General features: G+C 50.6%; 4 protein-coding genes across 4 annotated transcripts; 2 read left to right on the plus strand and 2 right to left on the minus strand.

Annotated features, from left to right (window-relative positions):
• Positions 1–202: 202 nt before the first annotated feature.
• Positions 203–9,188, minus strand: ALT_3462 (FMP27 family protein; the record flags this gene model as incomplete). Its single annotated transcript, XM_089599581.1, has 3 exons — positions 203–383; positions 430–527; positions 588–9,188. The coding sequence occupies 3 exons, from the start codon at positions 9,186–9,188 to the stop codon at positions 203–205; spliced, it is 8,880 nt and encodes a 2,959-aa protein (XP_089455919.1).
• Positions 9,189–10,462: 1,274 nt separating this feature from the next.
• ALT_3463 (uncharacterized protein) lies at positions 10,463–10,976 on the minus strand (the record flags this gene model as incomplete). The annotated part of the gene is made up of 2 exons (XM_033562510.2): positions 10,463–10,776; positions 10,829–10,976. 2 exons carry the CDS (start codon positions 10,974–10,976, stop codon positions 10,463–10,465), a joined length of 462 nt encoding a protein of 153 aa, XP_033418401.2.
• A 1,395-nt stretch (positions 10,977–12,371) lies between these two features.
• On the plus strand, positions 12,372–14,325 carry ALT_3464 (translation initiation factor 4B; the record flags this gene model as incomplete). Its single annotated transcript, XM_033562511.2, has 6 exons — positions 12,372–12,375; positions 12,473–12,529; positions 12,582–12,626; positions 12,787–12,867; positions 12,924–13,208; positions 13,274–14,325. The coding sequence occupies 6 exons, from the start codon at positions 12,372–12,374 to the stop codon at positions 14,323–14,325; spliced, it is 1,524 nt and encodes a 507-aa protein (XP_033418402.1).
• Positions 14,326–16,083: 1,758 nt separating this feature from the next.
• ALT_3465 (uncharacterized protein) lies at positions 16,084–16,890 on the plus strand (the record flags this gene model as incomplete). The annotated part of the gene is made up of 1 exon (XM_089599582.1): positions 16,084–16,890. The coding sequence occupies one exon, from the start codon at positions 16,084–16,086 to the stop codon at positions 16,888–16,890; it is 807 nt and encodes a 268-aa protein (XP_089455920.1).
• Positions 16,891–17,386: the final 496 nt, after the last annotated feature.

Raw genomic sequence — 17,386 nt, forward strand, 5'->3', positions numbered from 1 at the left:
AATGTCGGGGAAATTAGAACTGGACAGGGGGAAATGACGGGTGCACAGATTCCGATATGTCAAGCTTATCTTGCGGGAGAAGAACAGAAAATGGGTTGGGTATCTGACGCCCAAATACAAATCCAGTGCACAGAGACGAACCATAGCGCAAGACGCTCGAATGTATTCCAGATATTGAAACGAGTTCGGCAACCAAGGGAGGCTATTGAGGGTAGAGGGAAATGGCAGGTTGGTGAAAGGTGAGAGGGTGGGTGTAATGGAGGACGTCGCACAACGTCGTGGCTGGTCTGTTGAGCGAGCTGAACTTCTGATAGGCCGTTATTTTCGCGACGGCAGCAACTTCCGTCCAAAGCTTCGGATGGTCATTTTGTGACTGCAGTGATCTATTAGCGACGAGACCTACATGACGCTGAACTTCTTGGTATGTACCTTTCATCGGGCCCATCCCAAATCTTGGTCTCAGCTCTTGCAATTGCTTGGCTCGACGTCATTGGTCGGTTGGGAGGATTGACGATCCTACGCGATTGCTACGGTGGTGGTTAGCTTCTAACTGTTCCTTAAATTCGTACGACATTGTAGAGACATACCTCCCAGCGAGCGTCGACATCCACTTCACTAGCAGAGCGCGAGTCAAATGGTGTGCCTTGATCCTGAACGCTAAGCATACTTGAGCCTAAGGATTGTGATCGCGCGAGTGGGGAGGTTCCCGAGTGGATTGAACGTTGAGATGTCGACTCCGAATGTTCGCTGTTGGAGTCATAACTCGCTAGGCTCTGGGGTTTGCCCGACGGGGCATTTGATGCAGTGTCCGGGTTCTGAAGGAGCTGAGATGAACTGGCAAGCTCGCGATAGCGTTTCAGTTGTTGCTTTGAAGGTCGATGATGAGAAAATTTGTTGCCAAGTATCGCGGGTGCGTGTGAGATTAGAGCCTTGATGACATCCTTCTTCAGTCGCAGAGCCAGATCCAAGTTGGACCACGTCTTGTTTCGGTATTCTAGAACAGGAAGTCGGAAGACAAAGTCATGGATGTCCTCGAGGTTGTGCTCCCCTTTGCCTTTGTAACTCATACAAAGTACGACATCGTTCACCTTCACGTGGGCAAGGGTCATATAGCTGGATGCGCGAGACATCATCTGCGATAGATCGTCTTGCGCTTCCTTGGATTTACCGCTTCTGTTCGATATCAGGGTAAATTTCTTGCCTTTATCCTCCCCGACGTTGGCGTTCGAGCCATTGGCGAATGACTTGTCTGTAGGCTGTCTGGAGAGCATTCGCATGCTCTCAACTGACTTCTTCTTGCTCAATGAACTAGCACTCGTTGCTGGACGGTTTGATTGGGATACTCCCAGACGATTGCTGTCCTTCTGCTCTTTCTTGTGTATCGCCGTCATGCCAAGACCCTTGAGGTTATACGAACTGTGACGCGAACGAGGTCTCGTTTCGTCTGCCAGCGAAAGCGTGGGTTGCAATCTGAGCTCAATAGCGCGGGGTCCTTTGGACCCTGAAAGGTCCTCGGTCGAGATGTCGCTGGTGCCTTGCGCGCTTGGAGGCGGAGATGGGCTATCATCGTCTTCTTCCGATTCCGAGGCATCCAAAGGTTTCATGTTCTTGATCATGAAAGGTGAGAAACCACCATCGAACCCATTGGAGCGAACATTCGGAAAGATATACTCAAACACCCTTTGACCAAGCTCGCGCTCCAGCTGTATCTTGAGCGGGAACAGCGACACCTCAAAGTCATCGAGAACGGGAATACCGCCAACTGCTTCCAACATGTGCCACTTGACCCTAATCATATTCTCGTCGGGTTCGTCCAGGTTCTTGGCCTGGTCAAGATATGGCACGATGATCTGAGGGTAGATGGCGTCCGGCAGAAGGTTCAAGCCGTATATCCGTTCAACTGCCACGAGATTGTGATTCGAGCCATCACTGTTGTCCGTGCGATCATACTCGGCGTTCCGAAGCTGGAATTCGACCAAAGGCTGAGACTGGTCCATCATAAGATGCCATACTACCTCGGATGCAGAGATGTTCCATCTCAGAATTCCATTTGCTCCAGACGTTGTCGGCTCGATCCGTCTTTGAGATGTCGTGATGGCTTTCATCAAGAAGAATAACTCGTCTTCGCATTGAGCCAGATCCTTTTCCAGCACCAGCCGGTCTTCCCAGCCATGCTTGTCCAGGTACTTGGCGTTGATCTGGAAATGCTCCTTGATCTCCTCTAGTTGACGGATGCGGGACTGCAGCTTGAACACCATCTCCGGAGCACCTCTCAGGTCGCTGAAATCCGAAGTGAGAAGTATGCGTTCCAGACGTTCGTTTCTGACCTTCTCCAACGGTTCGCTATAGAGCAGAAGATCCAGCACGATGATGTACATTGAATAATACTCAGCCGAGTCACAAATGGCCCGAAAGTGAGGAAAGTCAACACTGATATGATCCATTCTAGTCTCTTGACCATCTGGACCGACGTGCTTGGATTGCCCTTTTGCCACTTCCTCATTGTACTTCAGACGCAGATTGTTGTATTTGTCGTATCTCAAGCTGGCAGAAGTCTTCTGAATGATCCTCGAGAAGCCGAAAGGATTCAGCTCAAAGTCAAACATGGCTTCGAGCGTTACCCAAGGTGGCCATGCCGATCCCGGAGCGTTGCCATACTTATTGCCGGCATAGAACTGCAAGTGATTCATCAGATTCTTCTGAGTTGCAACGAAGAACTGAGCACCATCCATGTCAAGGGAGAAGCGCCGCTGCACCAAACCGCTGACATCGTCTGAAACACGTTCTTTGTCCATGATTGAAATCACTTTCAGTTGCATTCCACTCGCTGCCACCAACAAGACTGACTTCTGATTTTTCTCGCTCTGAAGCTGGATCTGCGGAGCAATCAACCGTAAGTAGTAACTATTCTGTGGAGTGAACTCAGGCGAGATATTCTCGCTAGAGCTGTCAGAATCTGGCTGGGTCTGGATACCCGAGTCAACGCTTTCCTGTTCCTCAGCACTGACAAAGCGTTTGGTATCGTTCAGAAGTTGTTCGATACGATCCTCCACACTGTCTTCGTCGGTGTCCGCATTCGATGGCCGCCTCGACGACCCCTTGAACATCTTGGACCGTCTTTGGTTGTTTCTGTTCTGTTCTTCGACAATATCGAGAATGAATTTGACGGCTCTGCGAGACATGTAGTACACGAAACCTCGTCTTTGGCTCACTTGATGAATATAGCGCAGTATAATGTTGCGGAGTGAGTTGTTCCACTTCAATTGCATGTTGTGGATCAAGAAGCGGTTGTTGAAGTCGCTAGCGTATTCATCGTTGCGCGACGAGTACAAGCCGTCGAGATCCGCTTCTTTGCCATCGTTTGTTGAATCGGAGTCAGCACCAAGACGGAACGAGCTGTCACTCGCGAAATTTTCAGGCTTCTTGTTCATTGGGGTTTTCTCTTCACGTGCAAGTTGCATTTCAAGGCGACGAAGCCCAGTCACAAGGAAGGCACGTCTTCGAGCAAGCGATTCAGCCTGTCTGACAAAGTCATCGTGCTCCTTTTTAAGTTCGGAATGTTGGTCAACATCCTTTGCCATACGAAGCTCCTGCTCCCCAATCTGACGATCGAAGTTCCGGATTTGTGCTTCAACGGTGGCGAGGCGATCCCTGATCAGTTCCATTTGTACCCGACGAGGTTCGTTACTCTCGGACATAACGCAGTCGTGAGTGGGCTCATGCCCAAATGGGCTGTACCCTGTTTGATCTGGCGATATATCGCCATGATCAGTCTGGCGAAAGTAGGTAAAACGTGGGGTGAACGCAAGAGGAAGTATATGTGTTTTTGGGTTGGACTCTTGAGGTAGTATCCAATCGAGCTCAACAAAGTCATCCATATCAACCCAATCAAGGTTCTGGTCTGGGATAGTAAATCGTGATAAATCAACCGAGGGAACTGGCTGCTGGAAGGAAGATATGATATCGTCCCGATTCTTCTGTATGTCATCGAGATTCGTTCCTTCAATACTAACTGAGACGGCTCTGAAATCGGCCGCCTGCAAATCCAATTGGCCTTGGTTGATTCGCATTGCGCTTGTCTTTGTTTGCTTCAGGCGACCCTTTGCTACCGTCTTGATTTGCTCCCGCCGTTGATGGATATCTAGCTTCAAACTGTCCAGACGAACCTTCAGCCCTGTTGCTGTGACCACATCTTCCGCATAGTCCTCACGGTCCTTGTGCTTGTAGATATGAGCCACAAATAGAGGCGCGAGGAGAAGTTTGTACTTGACAGTAGCGAGATGGCGATTGAACTTCTTGCTGGTTTTGGTGATGCCAGGCCAAAGAGGACCCTGGCGGACTGGGAGAGACATCACACCCGAGAATAGAGACCACCAGTTGAAGAAGTGCGTGAAGAATCGCGGACTCAAGTGAACGGCGTTGTAGCTTGATGAGGGCTGAAGATGGTCAACATCCCAGTTCCTGCTCACAGGGGCGACGACCGAGATGGACAAGTGGATGTGGTTGCTGCGGAATCCACGATAGGCGTCGTAGTCCTGTGATGGAAAGTTAGACAGAAAACTCTGCAGAAGATGAATTGTACGTGCCTTTCGCTCCTCTGGATCGATAAACTCCGGATTTCGAAGGACAACATCGTAATGCGGTTTGAACTCAAACGACCGCTTGTCCCCGTCTACGTTACGTTCAAAGACCAAGCCAGCAACTAATCGGACGTCGCCTGACAATTTCATCACAACCTTCTTGAAAAGTGTTGCGTTCTTGAAATCGCTTGAAGAAGAACTGCTCTCCAAGTCCTGCGCGGTGGCCTCTTGTGCGTATCGAGCCTCGTTGCTGTAGTCTGGGATCGCCAGCACATATTCCCCACTTGTCACACTCATGAATTCCTTCGGATCGTCGCTGGTGTGGATTTCCCATTTTACGTCTTTCCTCCAGCACATGACGAAGCCGCCTCCGAAACCAGTTACCACATATGGGTCCCTAGAGCCTTTGAGGCGCAGGTGAACGTCGCCGTCCTCCTTCCATAGAACTCGTATGCGCGAATGGAAACTTAGTCGAATCTTGTCCCAGAATCCAACTCTTTCAGACGCATCTATCTCAGTCTTCGTGAAGCCTTCTATGATTTTCATCATGTCCTGAATCACAGGCTGATATGACATACCCCAGGAGATGCTTGTCGGAAGGCTGGTGTTGATTTCGATGGTAGGGTCGGAGTAAGTCTTGACAGGAGACACAGATCGCCACACATCAATCAAGAAGGGAGGACTCGTGGTTCCATCCGAAAGTTCGGTTGATGGAACGAGTTCTAGCTGTACCTTTCTCGACGACCTGTAGTCGCGGTACTCTTCGGCTATAACAAAATCCGTCCGCAGCGACCAACTTGAGAGTCTGGGAGACTGGCCCGGACGTAAGGCAGGTATATGCAGCAAGTCCAAGGGGTAGTCTCTCAGGTTGACCCGAGCTTCGCCCATGTTCAGGTGGAAGCTCATTGGAACGAGCAAAGCATATTGTGTGGATAGGGGGATTCCCTTTCCAAGCCTATGGAGAAATGACGGGAACTCTTCAATAGGGAAAGACGGTTTGTCTATGACTAGACTAAGGTCAGTTATCAAGGCTGACATGATACCAGGCCTGTTTGGAATGGCGAGGATTTTCTCGGTTACAGTGGCATCATCAGGTGGCTCATCAGCTCCAGAGAAGAGATTCCGGATTTCCTTGATGGAGCTGCCTTGAAACCGAAAAGCCGCATCGATCTTCTGCTTCCAAGATCGAGCATTGTGTTCTTGGAGACGGAACCAAGCCTTTTCCTCGGAGATTTTGGAATCGCAAGACAGGCAAGCCGAGCCCTCTGTATCATACCGGAATCTCCTCCCTCGTCCACCCTTCGTATCGTGAACGTGGCCGCGAGGCTTCGGATCAGCACTTTTGCTCCTCTTCGTCTCATGGCTTGTCCGTTCGCTGCGAAGTGTCCGATGGCTGGACCTTGTTCTCAACCTGGATGAGGCCCGATGCTGTCCTGACTCCCTGATTTTCTGAACCTTGAGCTCAAACGCCTCCTCTCGCGCCAAACGTTGTCGCTGTTCAAGTAGACCTGTCCGATAGATGCAACCTAGTTTCCACTCAAACGCATCATCTTCTAGCTCGAATAATAGAGCTTTACTCCGCAGCGAGATCCGTGGGACCTTCTTTGGCGCTTCTGGATCTCTTGCTGAAACGAATTCTGATGAACGGTTCTTGAAGCGATGATGGAGCTGCTTGAGAGCTTTAGCAGTGTTGACCCAGTTGTCGAAGACACGATGCATGATCATGTGATGAGGGATCCCTATGCGGACAAAGTCGGCCCAGACGTCTATTGACTTCTCCTCGACGAAATTCGAGCCCTGCTTTAGTTTGAACTTGCGCAGGTCAACCTTGACGTTATTCATGCTGATAATTCTAGCCCAAACACCCTTGAGCTTGGGGGCTTCGGCATGTAAGCGAATCAGCTGCGCCTTCACGAAAGGAGACGACAGACGGTGAGACCCAGCCGCCAATCCATATATCTGTAGCATCATTGGAGGATCTGCAGGTAAGAACGTTTTGATTTGAACGACTGTAGCTCTGATATCTACCGTGATGAGCTCGTTTCTTGTGAGGGGTGGCCGTGGAGCAGAGGGCGAGGTTGCAGAATCCTTCGTCTGCCATCCGAACGGTGGCTGGGTTGGTGCTTCTGTAGGGAGTTGAATGAACGCATCCTGAATAACAGACAGCGCCACTCCGAGACAGTAATAGCGATAAAGCGAGTACTGCAAATAGATACCCTTCAGGACCGAGCTGATATGGAAGATAGGACCAAGACGGTCACTTTGGGTGCTCAGGGCAACCTCAAATCGGGGAAGTGAGAAGAATGGCTCAGGTTCCAAGTAGTCTTCAGATTCAATCACAAAGCCTTCGAAGCCACGGGCGTGGAAAGCCAGCCGTCTCCCATCTGCAGCACCATGTTGAATTTGTCTGGGCGGTGATGTTGGAGGAAATCGAAACGGCGATTCGTCACCAATGGTGGAGTGACTTGGGGTGCGTCGCCGTACGAGACTGATGTGAGTCGGTTCGGCTTTTTGGGCTCTGTATTCTGCAGTCCATGATTGCATTTGTAATGAAACTCCCCGGGAAAGCTTTGAGACGGTACTGTCCACTCCAGCGATTTCCAAACTGAGGCCCGTGGCCTCAAACTGAAAGTTGAGTAACCATGGCGGAATACGCCTTAGTACGCTCGGTTTCCTTTCTTGGCGTGCCATCGAGGCCCTTCTCCTGTTCTGCATCTGGGCTCGAAATTGCTCGACAACCTGACGAATGCCGCGATTGACCTCACCATTGACCATGTGGGCGGAACATGTGTTCAGTGTCCCCGTAGCGATCACACACACCTCTGGTGACGCGTTGAGGAGGACCTTAAGTTCCAGGGTCTCTGTGGTCAGCAGATTGTGCTTGACCCCGGTTGGGGTCTGATAGTACAGCCTGTGATCTGCGACCCGGTAAACTGACGAGAGAGAGTAATGTACTCCACCTTCTGACGAGTGTGAAGAATCTATATCGAGAGCTATAGCGGATATGGAGGAGATTAGAAGATTATAGTCATCATCAGAGCCGGCTGATTCTTTAGTTATGGGGAGGACGAGTCGAACGACAGGTTCATGCACAGACAGCTTAATATTCGCTTTCGGGAGCAGCCGCGAAATCAGTCGATGATTGTCGCGCTTCTTTCCGCGCGAGGAGGATGCTCGGGTTTGAACCAGACCGAGAAGTCGGTCAAGATGGTGTGGTTCTAGATCGAGAGAGGGAGAGGTGACGACAAAATTGGCAAAGAGGATATTTGTGTTGCGCTCCTCCGCATTATGATCATCGAAAGAGCCCACGGTTTTGGAAGGAAGAGTAGTCTTAATTGTTGTAGTAGCCATAGGGATGTATACGATGTTGTCCGTCTCGCCCGAGCTATCGTCCAAGCTTACTGACAGAGATATGGCGGCCAGAAGAGCCTGATGTGCGACGTCGTCCCGCTGAAAATACATGCGATGTTCGGGACTCCTTTGGTCCATGCGATGCAGGTCAACGCCGATTTCATGGGATACGACGTTCAAGTAGACCGATTTCTGCCCCGCAGAAGACGGCTGGACAATGCGAGACAGTCTGAAGAAACTCAAAGCCAGTTGAATTTCCCGAATGCCACGTAGCAGGGAGCTTGCAAATTCTTTCGAATCAGCAACCGTTTGCACAATCACATCGTCACGACTACCGGGTCTGTCCAACTCCTCGACAAAGTCGGCAAACGATATCTCGTCATCCGTGTCATGGACGATAGGGTCCTTCCTCGACCGCCGGAACTGCTTAATCCGTTGCGAGACAGTTGCTAATTCGTCATATGGAATATGAAGTCTTCCGATTTTCAGTGCAATAGAGGTATCCCTGAGTCCGTCGCGGTCACTATGGAGGAGTCCGTGGATATTGACCTGGACATGATCCAGAACCTCAGCCGGCTCGTTGCCATCGACCGCGAGAAGGACGTTTTGCACGTTCATGATCCATTCGGCCGGGCATAGTTCACCAGACTCATCCTTCTTTCGGCGGAACACCTTTGCCCGGTCCACCATCTTCCGCCTGGTGTCCACTGCCAACGAGAGCGATCCTATCTGGAATTGGCCGGCTTCGAGGAAGTTGATCGTCGTATTCACCGCAACGACGTCCACCAATTTGAGCCAGTGTATCTTTCTGTGTAGCCTCTTGACCTGCTCCTTCATCCGCGTGAGTGTCTTCCACGTCTTGCTCCGCCGAGATCGTGTTGGGCTGCTCTCCCCTCCATCCTGCGAAGTATCCCCCACGTCCGAAGAGCTTTGAGGCTCAGGCACATCCGCCTTTGCTGTGTTGCTATTACCCCCCTTGCCCAAAGCCGAAGGGTTCACGGTCACCTTCAGTTCCGTCAAGCGAAGACTCAGCCATGTCGGTTGCGCGAAGGACGGAGGATGTAGAGATAATCCCAAGCCACGAAGTTCGATTTGTATCCCTTCTTTCGGAACATAGGCAATGCGGCGGAGGGAAAAATAGCCGATTCGCTGAATAGAAACCCCCGTTGCGATTCGAACAATGGCGAAGATAAGGAACGAAGAAAGGTAGAGGAGGAGGAACCCCACGAGGACGGTCGTCGGATTAAAGAGCGTCATCGCGTCTCGCGACCAGTAGGGAGACCGATCCGTCGAACAAGGCCAGGGGATTGATGGCACAGATCATCGAGATACTAGCCGATCCTGCGAATAGTTTGAGACAGTTATAATATTAAAAAAAAGTCGCCGACCTCACTAGGCTAGAATTATTCTTGCCTTGAGGAATGGCCCGCGATACGAGCAATTCTTCACAAGCGTTCGGAGTCGGCGAGGAACAGGTCTCAGTAAGACCAGAATTGCGCACTGGCCTGCAAAGTGTCCGAAGAGAAGCTCGACCGTGATAAGCCAGGCATGCTTCGAACAAGAATGAACAGATTCAGAATGTGATGGATATAGAATGATGGTAAGGAGGGATCATAAGGTGATTGATAGAACCGGAGCGGCTGAACCATAGATCCATCATCTGTCAAACTATCAAGAATAATAATGTCAGCAACAAGCCAACAAGAGGCCTGCCAAACGGTGGTTGCGGGCAAACGGGGGGAACAATAATCTGGAAGCGGAAAGCCCGCCCACTTGGTCAAAGCTAACTAACTAACTATGGAATACCGAATACGGAGTATTTGGCTCTATGGCGGATCGGCTGTCTCGGCATTATTGCTTGGGGTCAACTGGCGAACTCTAACAATCTAGTGGATTATTATCCAGGATAATATGGGTCGCAGAAGATAGATTACCATCTCAGGAAATGACTAGAGCACGTCATACAGCATTGGATGTGCGGTTCTTCCCATGCTTCGGCAATGAGTTGATCACCCCTAGTTACTACTCTCCGTAAAGGAGCCTCATTGACCTGAAAAAATCATAGAGCTTTGGACTTGCCTAACAATGAACACATATATAAACCCATACTGGGAAACAGGAATAGGAGGCACCTAGGATTGCTGCCGATCTTTATAATCTACCAAACTGGCCCCTCTATATGACATGTCTCCTTTCCCAAGTGCTATTAACTACTACATCCAGGGGTAGGATTTGTTATATAATCAGGCCAATACAAGTATAAATTACCCCGTATTCAATCAGGGCTTTCTTATTACACTCGTCTATGTACTATCAAAAATGCCGCTAAAAGAATTCTCTTACGCTTTAGTGTCATTTAGCTATGATATACAGGTAAGTGGCCCTACAGGTCTGGGCTGACTATCCTCGATGAAAGTATTGAACATTTGCCAACAGAAAATGGTGACACACTCTCCAGCTGTTGGCTATCTTACAATTTGCTCCCTTTTTTATAATAAAAGACGTCTTTGCCCCGTTCCCATGCAACACGATCATCTACTAGATGAAGGATCCAGTCCCGTCATGTTCTGTCCGTTTGCTTTGGCTTTCTCCAGCTCCTCGATCTTTTCGTCGATGATAGCTATCTCAGCCTCAATGCTGAGAAGTTTCTCGCTCAAGATTCCCCTGTATTCGTCATCAGAGAGGGTCTTGAGTGGAATCCATTTGGAATCTGCTATTCGTTGCAGAATTGGCTTCGATGGGGTATTTGCATGTTCCATCTGCCATGAGTCGATAGCATTGTAAGATCTCTGTCCCAGGTAGCCGAGCAGCGAGAATACGACAACTCCTGGGATGAGACGACCACCTGTAATTTCTTGTCAGTCGCACATTTCAAGCAGTCTTTGGAATTCAAGTACCCATCAATCTAGTCACGGCGCCGCCAGCGATGCCACCAGAGACAGCGCTGACATATGCTCTCTGCTTTGGGGTGGCTCTATCCTCATAGTGGAGACTTAGAATGTTACTCCTCAGCCCTGCAATCAAGTAATTCAGCATCATGAGCATCCAACATCACCGGACATGGAAGAAATACGACGTACACCAGAAGGAAGTCCCACAGGCAAACCAGTGAATACCGCAAGAAATCGAATGGATTACAGGATGAGGAGACCTTATGACACCGGAGATGCCTCCATAAACGAGGCCAGCAGAACCTGAATGGCAAAAGTCAGCACCTTTTCAGACGATACCCGTCGTATTGGACCATTGAAGGTCTCGAGGGCAAGTCTCCGGGTTGGTTGGGCAGAGTGAAGAACTCACCGCTCAAAGCTCCTGCTTTTAGTGACGCCAACCATACATTCTCTCCTAATACAGGCCTCTGACCATTCTGTCCGCTCATCTTGCGACTGACCAGGGAATGTATATTCGAAGCATGCCGCTGTGGTTGGCTACTTAAATGATAAAACATGCTGTTATCTATCAGAGATGTTCATATGCCGGAACCTCACGTGACCTCCGGTCATTCGCAGACGGGTTTTCTACCTCGATTTCCGATCCAGATATCGATCATCTATCTAAATGCTACTAGAGAGGATTCAGCCGTGTTTCACCTTACTCTATTTACAGTTTTAAACTGCTTTGGTTAACTCGAGAAAGGATAGGCACCAAAAAAGTAGGACCAATCTGCTTGTGAACCATCTTGATTGAACCATACACATTGTGCCTGTAATAGGTACAGTTTGCCTCTTCACCTACCCCTGGACCCAGCCAGGGACCTCTGCTGTCGAATATTAGTGGGAAACGTATATCCCTCTAATGGTCGCATCATGCCCTTATTAGTCTCTCTCAACTTTGCACTCTGTAGATACTGGTCTATACTACTGAGCCTCAGAATCCTGTTGGTGTGCCTGCAGGATAATAATCCGCTTTGGGCTAAGGGCACAAGCTTCCCTCCCCGTACTCTGTATTACTGGATTGGTTCGAGATGACTTGCATTGAGCCGATCAATCTTGAAACAAAGTTAGAAGTATGATTTATAGTGATTATCAGTAATAGCTAGGTAATTAATTGCTTTACTATCAGGAAAAAATGTGCATCTTGCCTCTCCAGGATATCTTGATGGCACACCGAGCACGGATGTGACAAAGCCCTGGGGTTGGGTCGAGGCCGGAAGCCGCACCACCACTTTTTTTTTTCCTGAGGCTGACTTTTCTAGCGTCATACTAAAAATTATCCTCACGGATTAACCTACTTTCCCCCCTCTGTCCTTTCAACTGCGGAGGTCACCTGCAATAATTCATCACACGTCTACTTGTTCAAACAACTAGACGTCATTTCTTGAAATCGCTTTTATCTTCCTGTCTGGAAGTCTTCTTATAACCCTATTTAGAACCATTTAACATCCTGCCTGAGACGCGCACAAGTCCTTGGCGCGTTTCCTGAATTTCCACAACCGCAATCATGGGTATGTACCACCCTGGACCCCTCCTTCAGTGCATCCCATGAGTCTCCAAATCAGATGCGTCGAATATGATGATGAGTACTGACGGTATCCGATGCAGCGCCCGCAAAGCAGAAAGCCCAGAAGATGTCTATCGGCACCTTCCTGGCCGATGAAAGTAGGTTCCCACACAAATTCCCCGCGGGGATGGGCGGTGCTAAGCGAAACAGGCCTTGGCTCTTGGGCCGATGAGATGGAGGATATGCCTTTGCCTTGTAAGTTGCAACTGTCGTTGATGAACCACTCCGGAAAAATGATGATTTTCGCTGATTTCAGGACTTTGCAGCCGGTATGTACTAGGCGCACTATCGTGATACATTTCCGCCGATAGTCTCTTCCACTTGCGATAAGGATGACAAGGCTAAAGATACATAGCTCCTCCTTCCCAGCCCAGCTACGGAGGTGACCGCCGGGGCGCTGGCCCTCTTTCCGGTGGATTCGGCAATGGCTTTAATGGTATGGCTCCCGGTTTGAATCTGTTAAGAATACAGACTGATTCTAGAGTGACACAGACCGTGGTGGATATGCGATCAGAGAGCCTCTCCCACTTCCTACTCAACCCCCTTACACCGCTCACGTTGGAAACCTTTCTTTTGAGGCGACCTCGGCCGATATCAACGACCTGTTTGCTGGGTGTGGCGTGACGAACGTCCGTATCGTTGAAGATAAGTTGACAAGAAGCCCCAAGGGCTTCGGCTATGTTGAATTTGAGACCGTCGACGGCTTGAAGAAGGCCCTTGACCTCTCAGGAACCACCCTTCAGGGAAGAGCGATTCGTGTCAGCATCGCTGAGCCCCGTAAGTAACTTCTCGCATGTTCAACACATTCTGTGCGCAAGAAAAAAACTGACTGCCGTCAACAGCCAAAGAGCGTGATGTCAAGGAGCTTGACTGGACTCGCAAGGGCCCCTTGCCCGCGCCCGAGCAACCTCCCCGTCGTGTGCCCGACCGCTCGACTTTTGGACGTAACCTCGACAACCTCTCCGATGCCGGTAGCGAACGTGCCAGTGGTCGTCGCAACTTCGAGTCGGATGGAAAGGTGCGCGATTTCGGCAACTGGGAGCGCAAGGGTCCTCTTTCTCCGGTGACTGGACCAGTCAGAGAAGGTGGCCGTCCTAGCAGCAACGAAGGCCCCGGTTTCAGAAGAAGCTCGCCCGCTTGGGGTGAGGGACGCTCTCAGGATGGCTCGAGACCCCCGCGCCGCGAATTCCAGGAGCGCGCACCCACTGCCGCCGAACTCGATAACTCATGGAGAGCCAGAATGCGCCCCGATCAGGCCCCTGCCAAGGAACCCAGTAACCCTCCTTCTCCCGCCGCTACTCCCGCCTCCCCCGCCGCTCCCGCCGCTCCCGCCTCTCGCCCTAAGCTGAACCTCCAGAAGCGGACTGTCACCGACACTCCGTCCAGCCCCGCTGCCAGCACTGACTCGAAGGCTAGCCCATTCGGCGGTGCTCGGCCCATCGATACAGCCGCCAGAGAGAGACAAGTTGAGGAGCGTCGTCAACTAGCGCTCCGTCAGAAGAAGGAGGCCGAAGACAAGGCCAAGGCCGAGAAAGCCGAGAAGCAGCGCCAATCCAAAGAGCAGGCCAAGAGCGACAAGCCTGTGCCAGCCGCCGATCCCAACGGCAAGGACAGCATGGAGATTCCTCAAGGCGGAAAGAACTTCGAGATCCTCCGGCAGGCCGGTGAGGATGAAAGCGGTGCTGCCGAACAAGAGCAACCGGAAGAAGCTCCTGCCGCCGCTGCGGGTGATGAGGCCTCGAAGCAGGCTCCCGCTGGCAAGGCGAACGGTAACTGGCGAAGCGGAGGTCCTGCTCAGCCCGCCGAGGCTGCCGCAGATGAAGAAGGCTGGAGCACTGTGAGCTCGAGGCAACGCAACAACCGTCGTGGACAGTCTGGACGTACATTCGCATAGATTTCTCGATACCCTGATTCATGTCATCGTTCATAGCCGAGTACTACTACGCTGGTTTCAGGGGGAAGTAGGGGTTCGTCAGTTGTCATTTGTTTCGGATGCCACAAATCTGACGGTACAGCCTCCATGCTTTCAGCATTTGCTTCTTGGTTAAGTCGATGGCCGGCCTTTTTTTCTCCTCTGCCATCCTCTCTACTCTCCACCTTCTCTTTGGTTCGTGATATCTTTCGTCGGCCTAGATTCCTGAACCACGTCTCGTCACTGCTGACGTTGTCGGGCACGTCGAAAAAGTTCGTGTTTATTTTCTTGTTATGTCTACCCATTTCCTTGTCGTCATCTGTGTTTACCCTCCCCTTCTCTGAGCTAGCTATTCCCATGTTGTGTGGATTTAGTGTTGTGCACTCATGACCCATCACGGCCTATGTGAAGGAGCGGGCTATGTGACTTCCTGAGATGTTTGTATTTCTTCCTTCTCCTTTCCTCGGCAGAATTGGTCTTCTCGCTGTCAACGTATTCCCCCCTCTCATTGTCTATCTTGTTTCGGGATTGGGGGAGATGGAGTGTGGAGTCCTATTCTACTTGTTCTTCTAACGGAGCCATGTCCCTTCCTAGATGACGAGACAGCCATGCGAATAAGATTATGACTCAGAAGCTAGATGTATGATGCAAAAGCTGGGAAGAACATAGAATGCAATGTAGGCAACTTTAGTGGCGACAGGCGTCAGCCACCAACTTCTCTTGACAGCTCCTCCGTGTTAGAAAGCTGTCCTTGACTAGGTGTGGGAGGCTACATTCCAGTGCCAGCCACTGGGGGATAAATATCCCAGGCAAGGAGGGACTGAGCAACACGAAGAGAAGAGTGGCAGGTAGCGAGTAGATAGCTAACCTTTCACGGAGAACCTGCACGTTGCAAGGGATATAGGTAGAATGGCTGGTGTTTCCCTGGCGATCAGCTGTGGTGACGCTGAGATGCTTTCATATGCAAGGGACTAATGTCTATGGCTGGGGAACCCTCCACTCCTGCGCAGGCAGGTTGGATCAAGATGATGAGGTAAAGAGTGGTATCTGTATATGGGATCGATATTGATCGATATTGATATCCTAGGAAACTGGATTATTTGATCTAGTTCCTGGGAGGTGACCAGTCAACCACACTAAAATCCACCAGACGCGGAGACTAAAAAGTGATCCACGATCTACACGTGTACCTTTTATTAGGCGACTCATTTAATAACAATCGAATCATATCTGGTCGAATATTCTGGTGAATAGTGAGCTTCAGAAATTGAGGATTGACATTTCAGTAAAAATCTTGAATTCCAGTTTGCTGTGTTCATTGATGGGAGATTCCTTTGCCTTCAGAGACAGCCCAAGGTAGAGAGACATATTTATAGAATGCGCTAAACATAGGTAGACTTTACTGACTGTAACTCCAGCCTGTAACACGAATCATGATCCTTCCCCAGCATTTGATAATAATAACTCCTAGTCAGCCTCCCTTTGACTTCGCTTCCTTACCTCCTTGACTCTTCCAGTAATTACTTATTGAGAGCCTCATGAGACATCTTTTCTGTGCCACTTCTCTTCTTTGTGCACCCCCCGCTATTCAAAGGCCCGGACTGGACGACTGGACGACCTGCGACGCCGAGCCTCCATCCTTTCATTTCCGCGACCCCAGGTTCAGCTTCGTTTCAGGCCTCAATGCGTTAACTTCGACCCAGAAGAACATTTCCAATTCCTTCGATTCATGCCTTGATAATGTCGACCACCACGACCACGACTGTGACGGCTACGACGCTCGTGGGAATGCTTCCGACCATGACGAGCGCTACCCCCAATATTCTAGGGAAGAATTGTCCAACATGTGGCCAGGATGGGTACATGTCGCAGGACCAATTAGTCGAGAGCGCCCGGAAGCGGGTGAAGGAGTTGGAGGGTCAGGTCGAGCTGTTGAACGCGCACGCTGCACAGATGGGTAAGCGCGGTTGCAACGAACAAGGCAATTACCTGACGATGTTGCTAATCTGGTTTACGTCTACAGCTGCACAACTGGCCGAGTACGAAAATGAAGTGCGCCGTCTCCGATCGCAAACCAACACGCACACCCCCAGGACGGGCTCCGCATCGTCCACATCATCTGCGCCCTCGAATGATAGCTCGCCGCCGCAGGCCCAGCAACAAAGTCGCCTATCGTCGCTGACGTCGCTTCTTCCTTACCGTCGTCCTAGCACCGCATCCACGACCCAGACCATGACCCAGCCAGCACAACCGACCCCTTCTCCCGAACAGGTTACGACAGAGCTTCAGACTGCGCTCGAGCGAGAACAGAACTTGCGCAAGGCGGCGGAGAGCCAGCTCTCCCAGGCCAGTTCGGAGCTGGAGGAACTGACGGCGCAGCTGTTCAGTCAAGCGAACGAGATGGTTGCGCAAGAGCGCAAGGCGCGGGCGAAATTGGAAGAGAGGGTGGCGGTGCTCGAACGCCGGGATGTCGAGAAGAGGAAACGCCTTGACAGACTGGAAAAGGCGATGGAGCGCGTCGAGCGGCTTCGAGCATTGGTCGGGTAGTCCACAGATGTATAGACTTTTTCCTTTTCCCTTCTCTTTTTTGCTTCGCTTTGGATCATTATACCCCCTGTTTTGGTTCCGGCGGACGACTCCTGCTTTGGATTGTTTTGACACGATATGGCTTCATGAATGGCCATGAGCTATGGGCCCATGAGGACCACGACCAGCATTGTTATGACAGGAAGGCGTTTTTGGATAGCATTTACTCTGTTGTTATAGCTGATGCTTCAGCAATCTACACCAGTTGATCACTGCATGCTAGACTACTGTGCAAATAGTACAATATGACACTAATGACCTCCTTCCCTCAAATTTAATACCTCCAGTGACTCATTAGATAGCACGGTTTGCCCCCGCGCAACAGTCTGGGTTGTCATGGTTTAGGCTAAACGCTGTATGCTTCACCGGGTCGTTTCCACTTTCCACTCCCCACCCCGCCCAGCGCAGGATCTCACAGGTGGGAGCGCCAATGAAATGCCGGCAGAAGCATGGCAGC

The sequence above is a fragment of the Aspergillus lentulus genome (assembly GCF_001445615.1).
Source record: "Aspergillus lentulus DNA, contig: Alt08, strain: IFM 54703, whole genome shotgun sequence".
NCBI lineage: Eukaryota > Fungi > Ascomycota > Eurotiomycetes > Eurotiales > Aspergillaceae > Aspergillus > Aspergillus lentulus.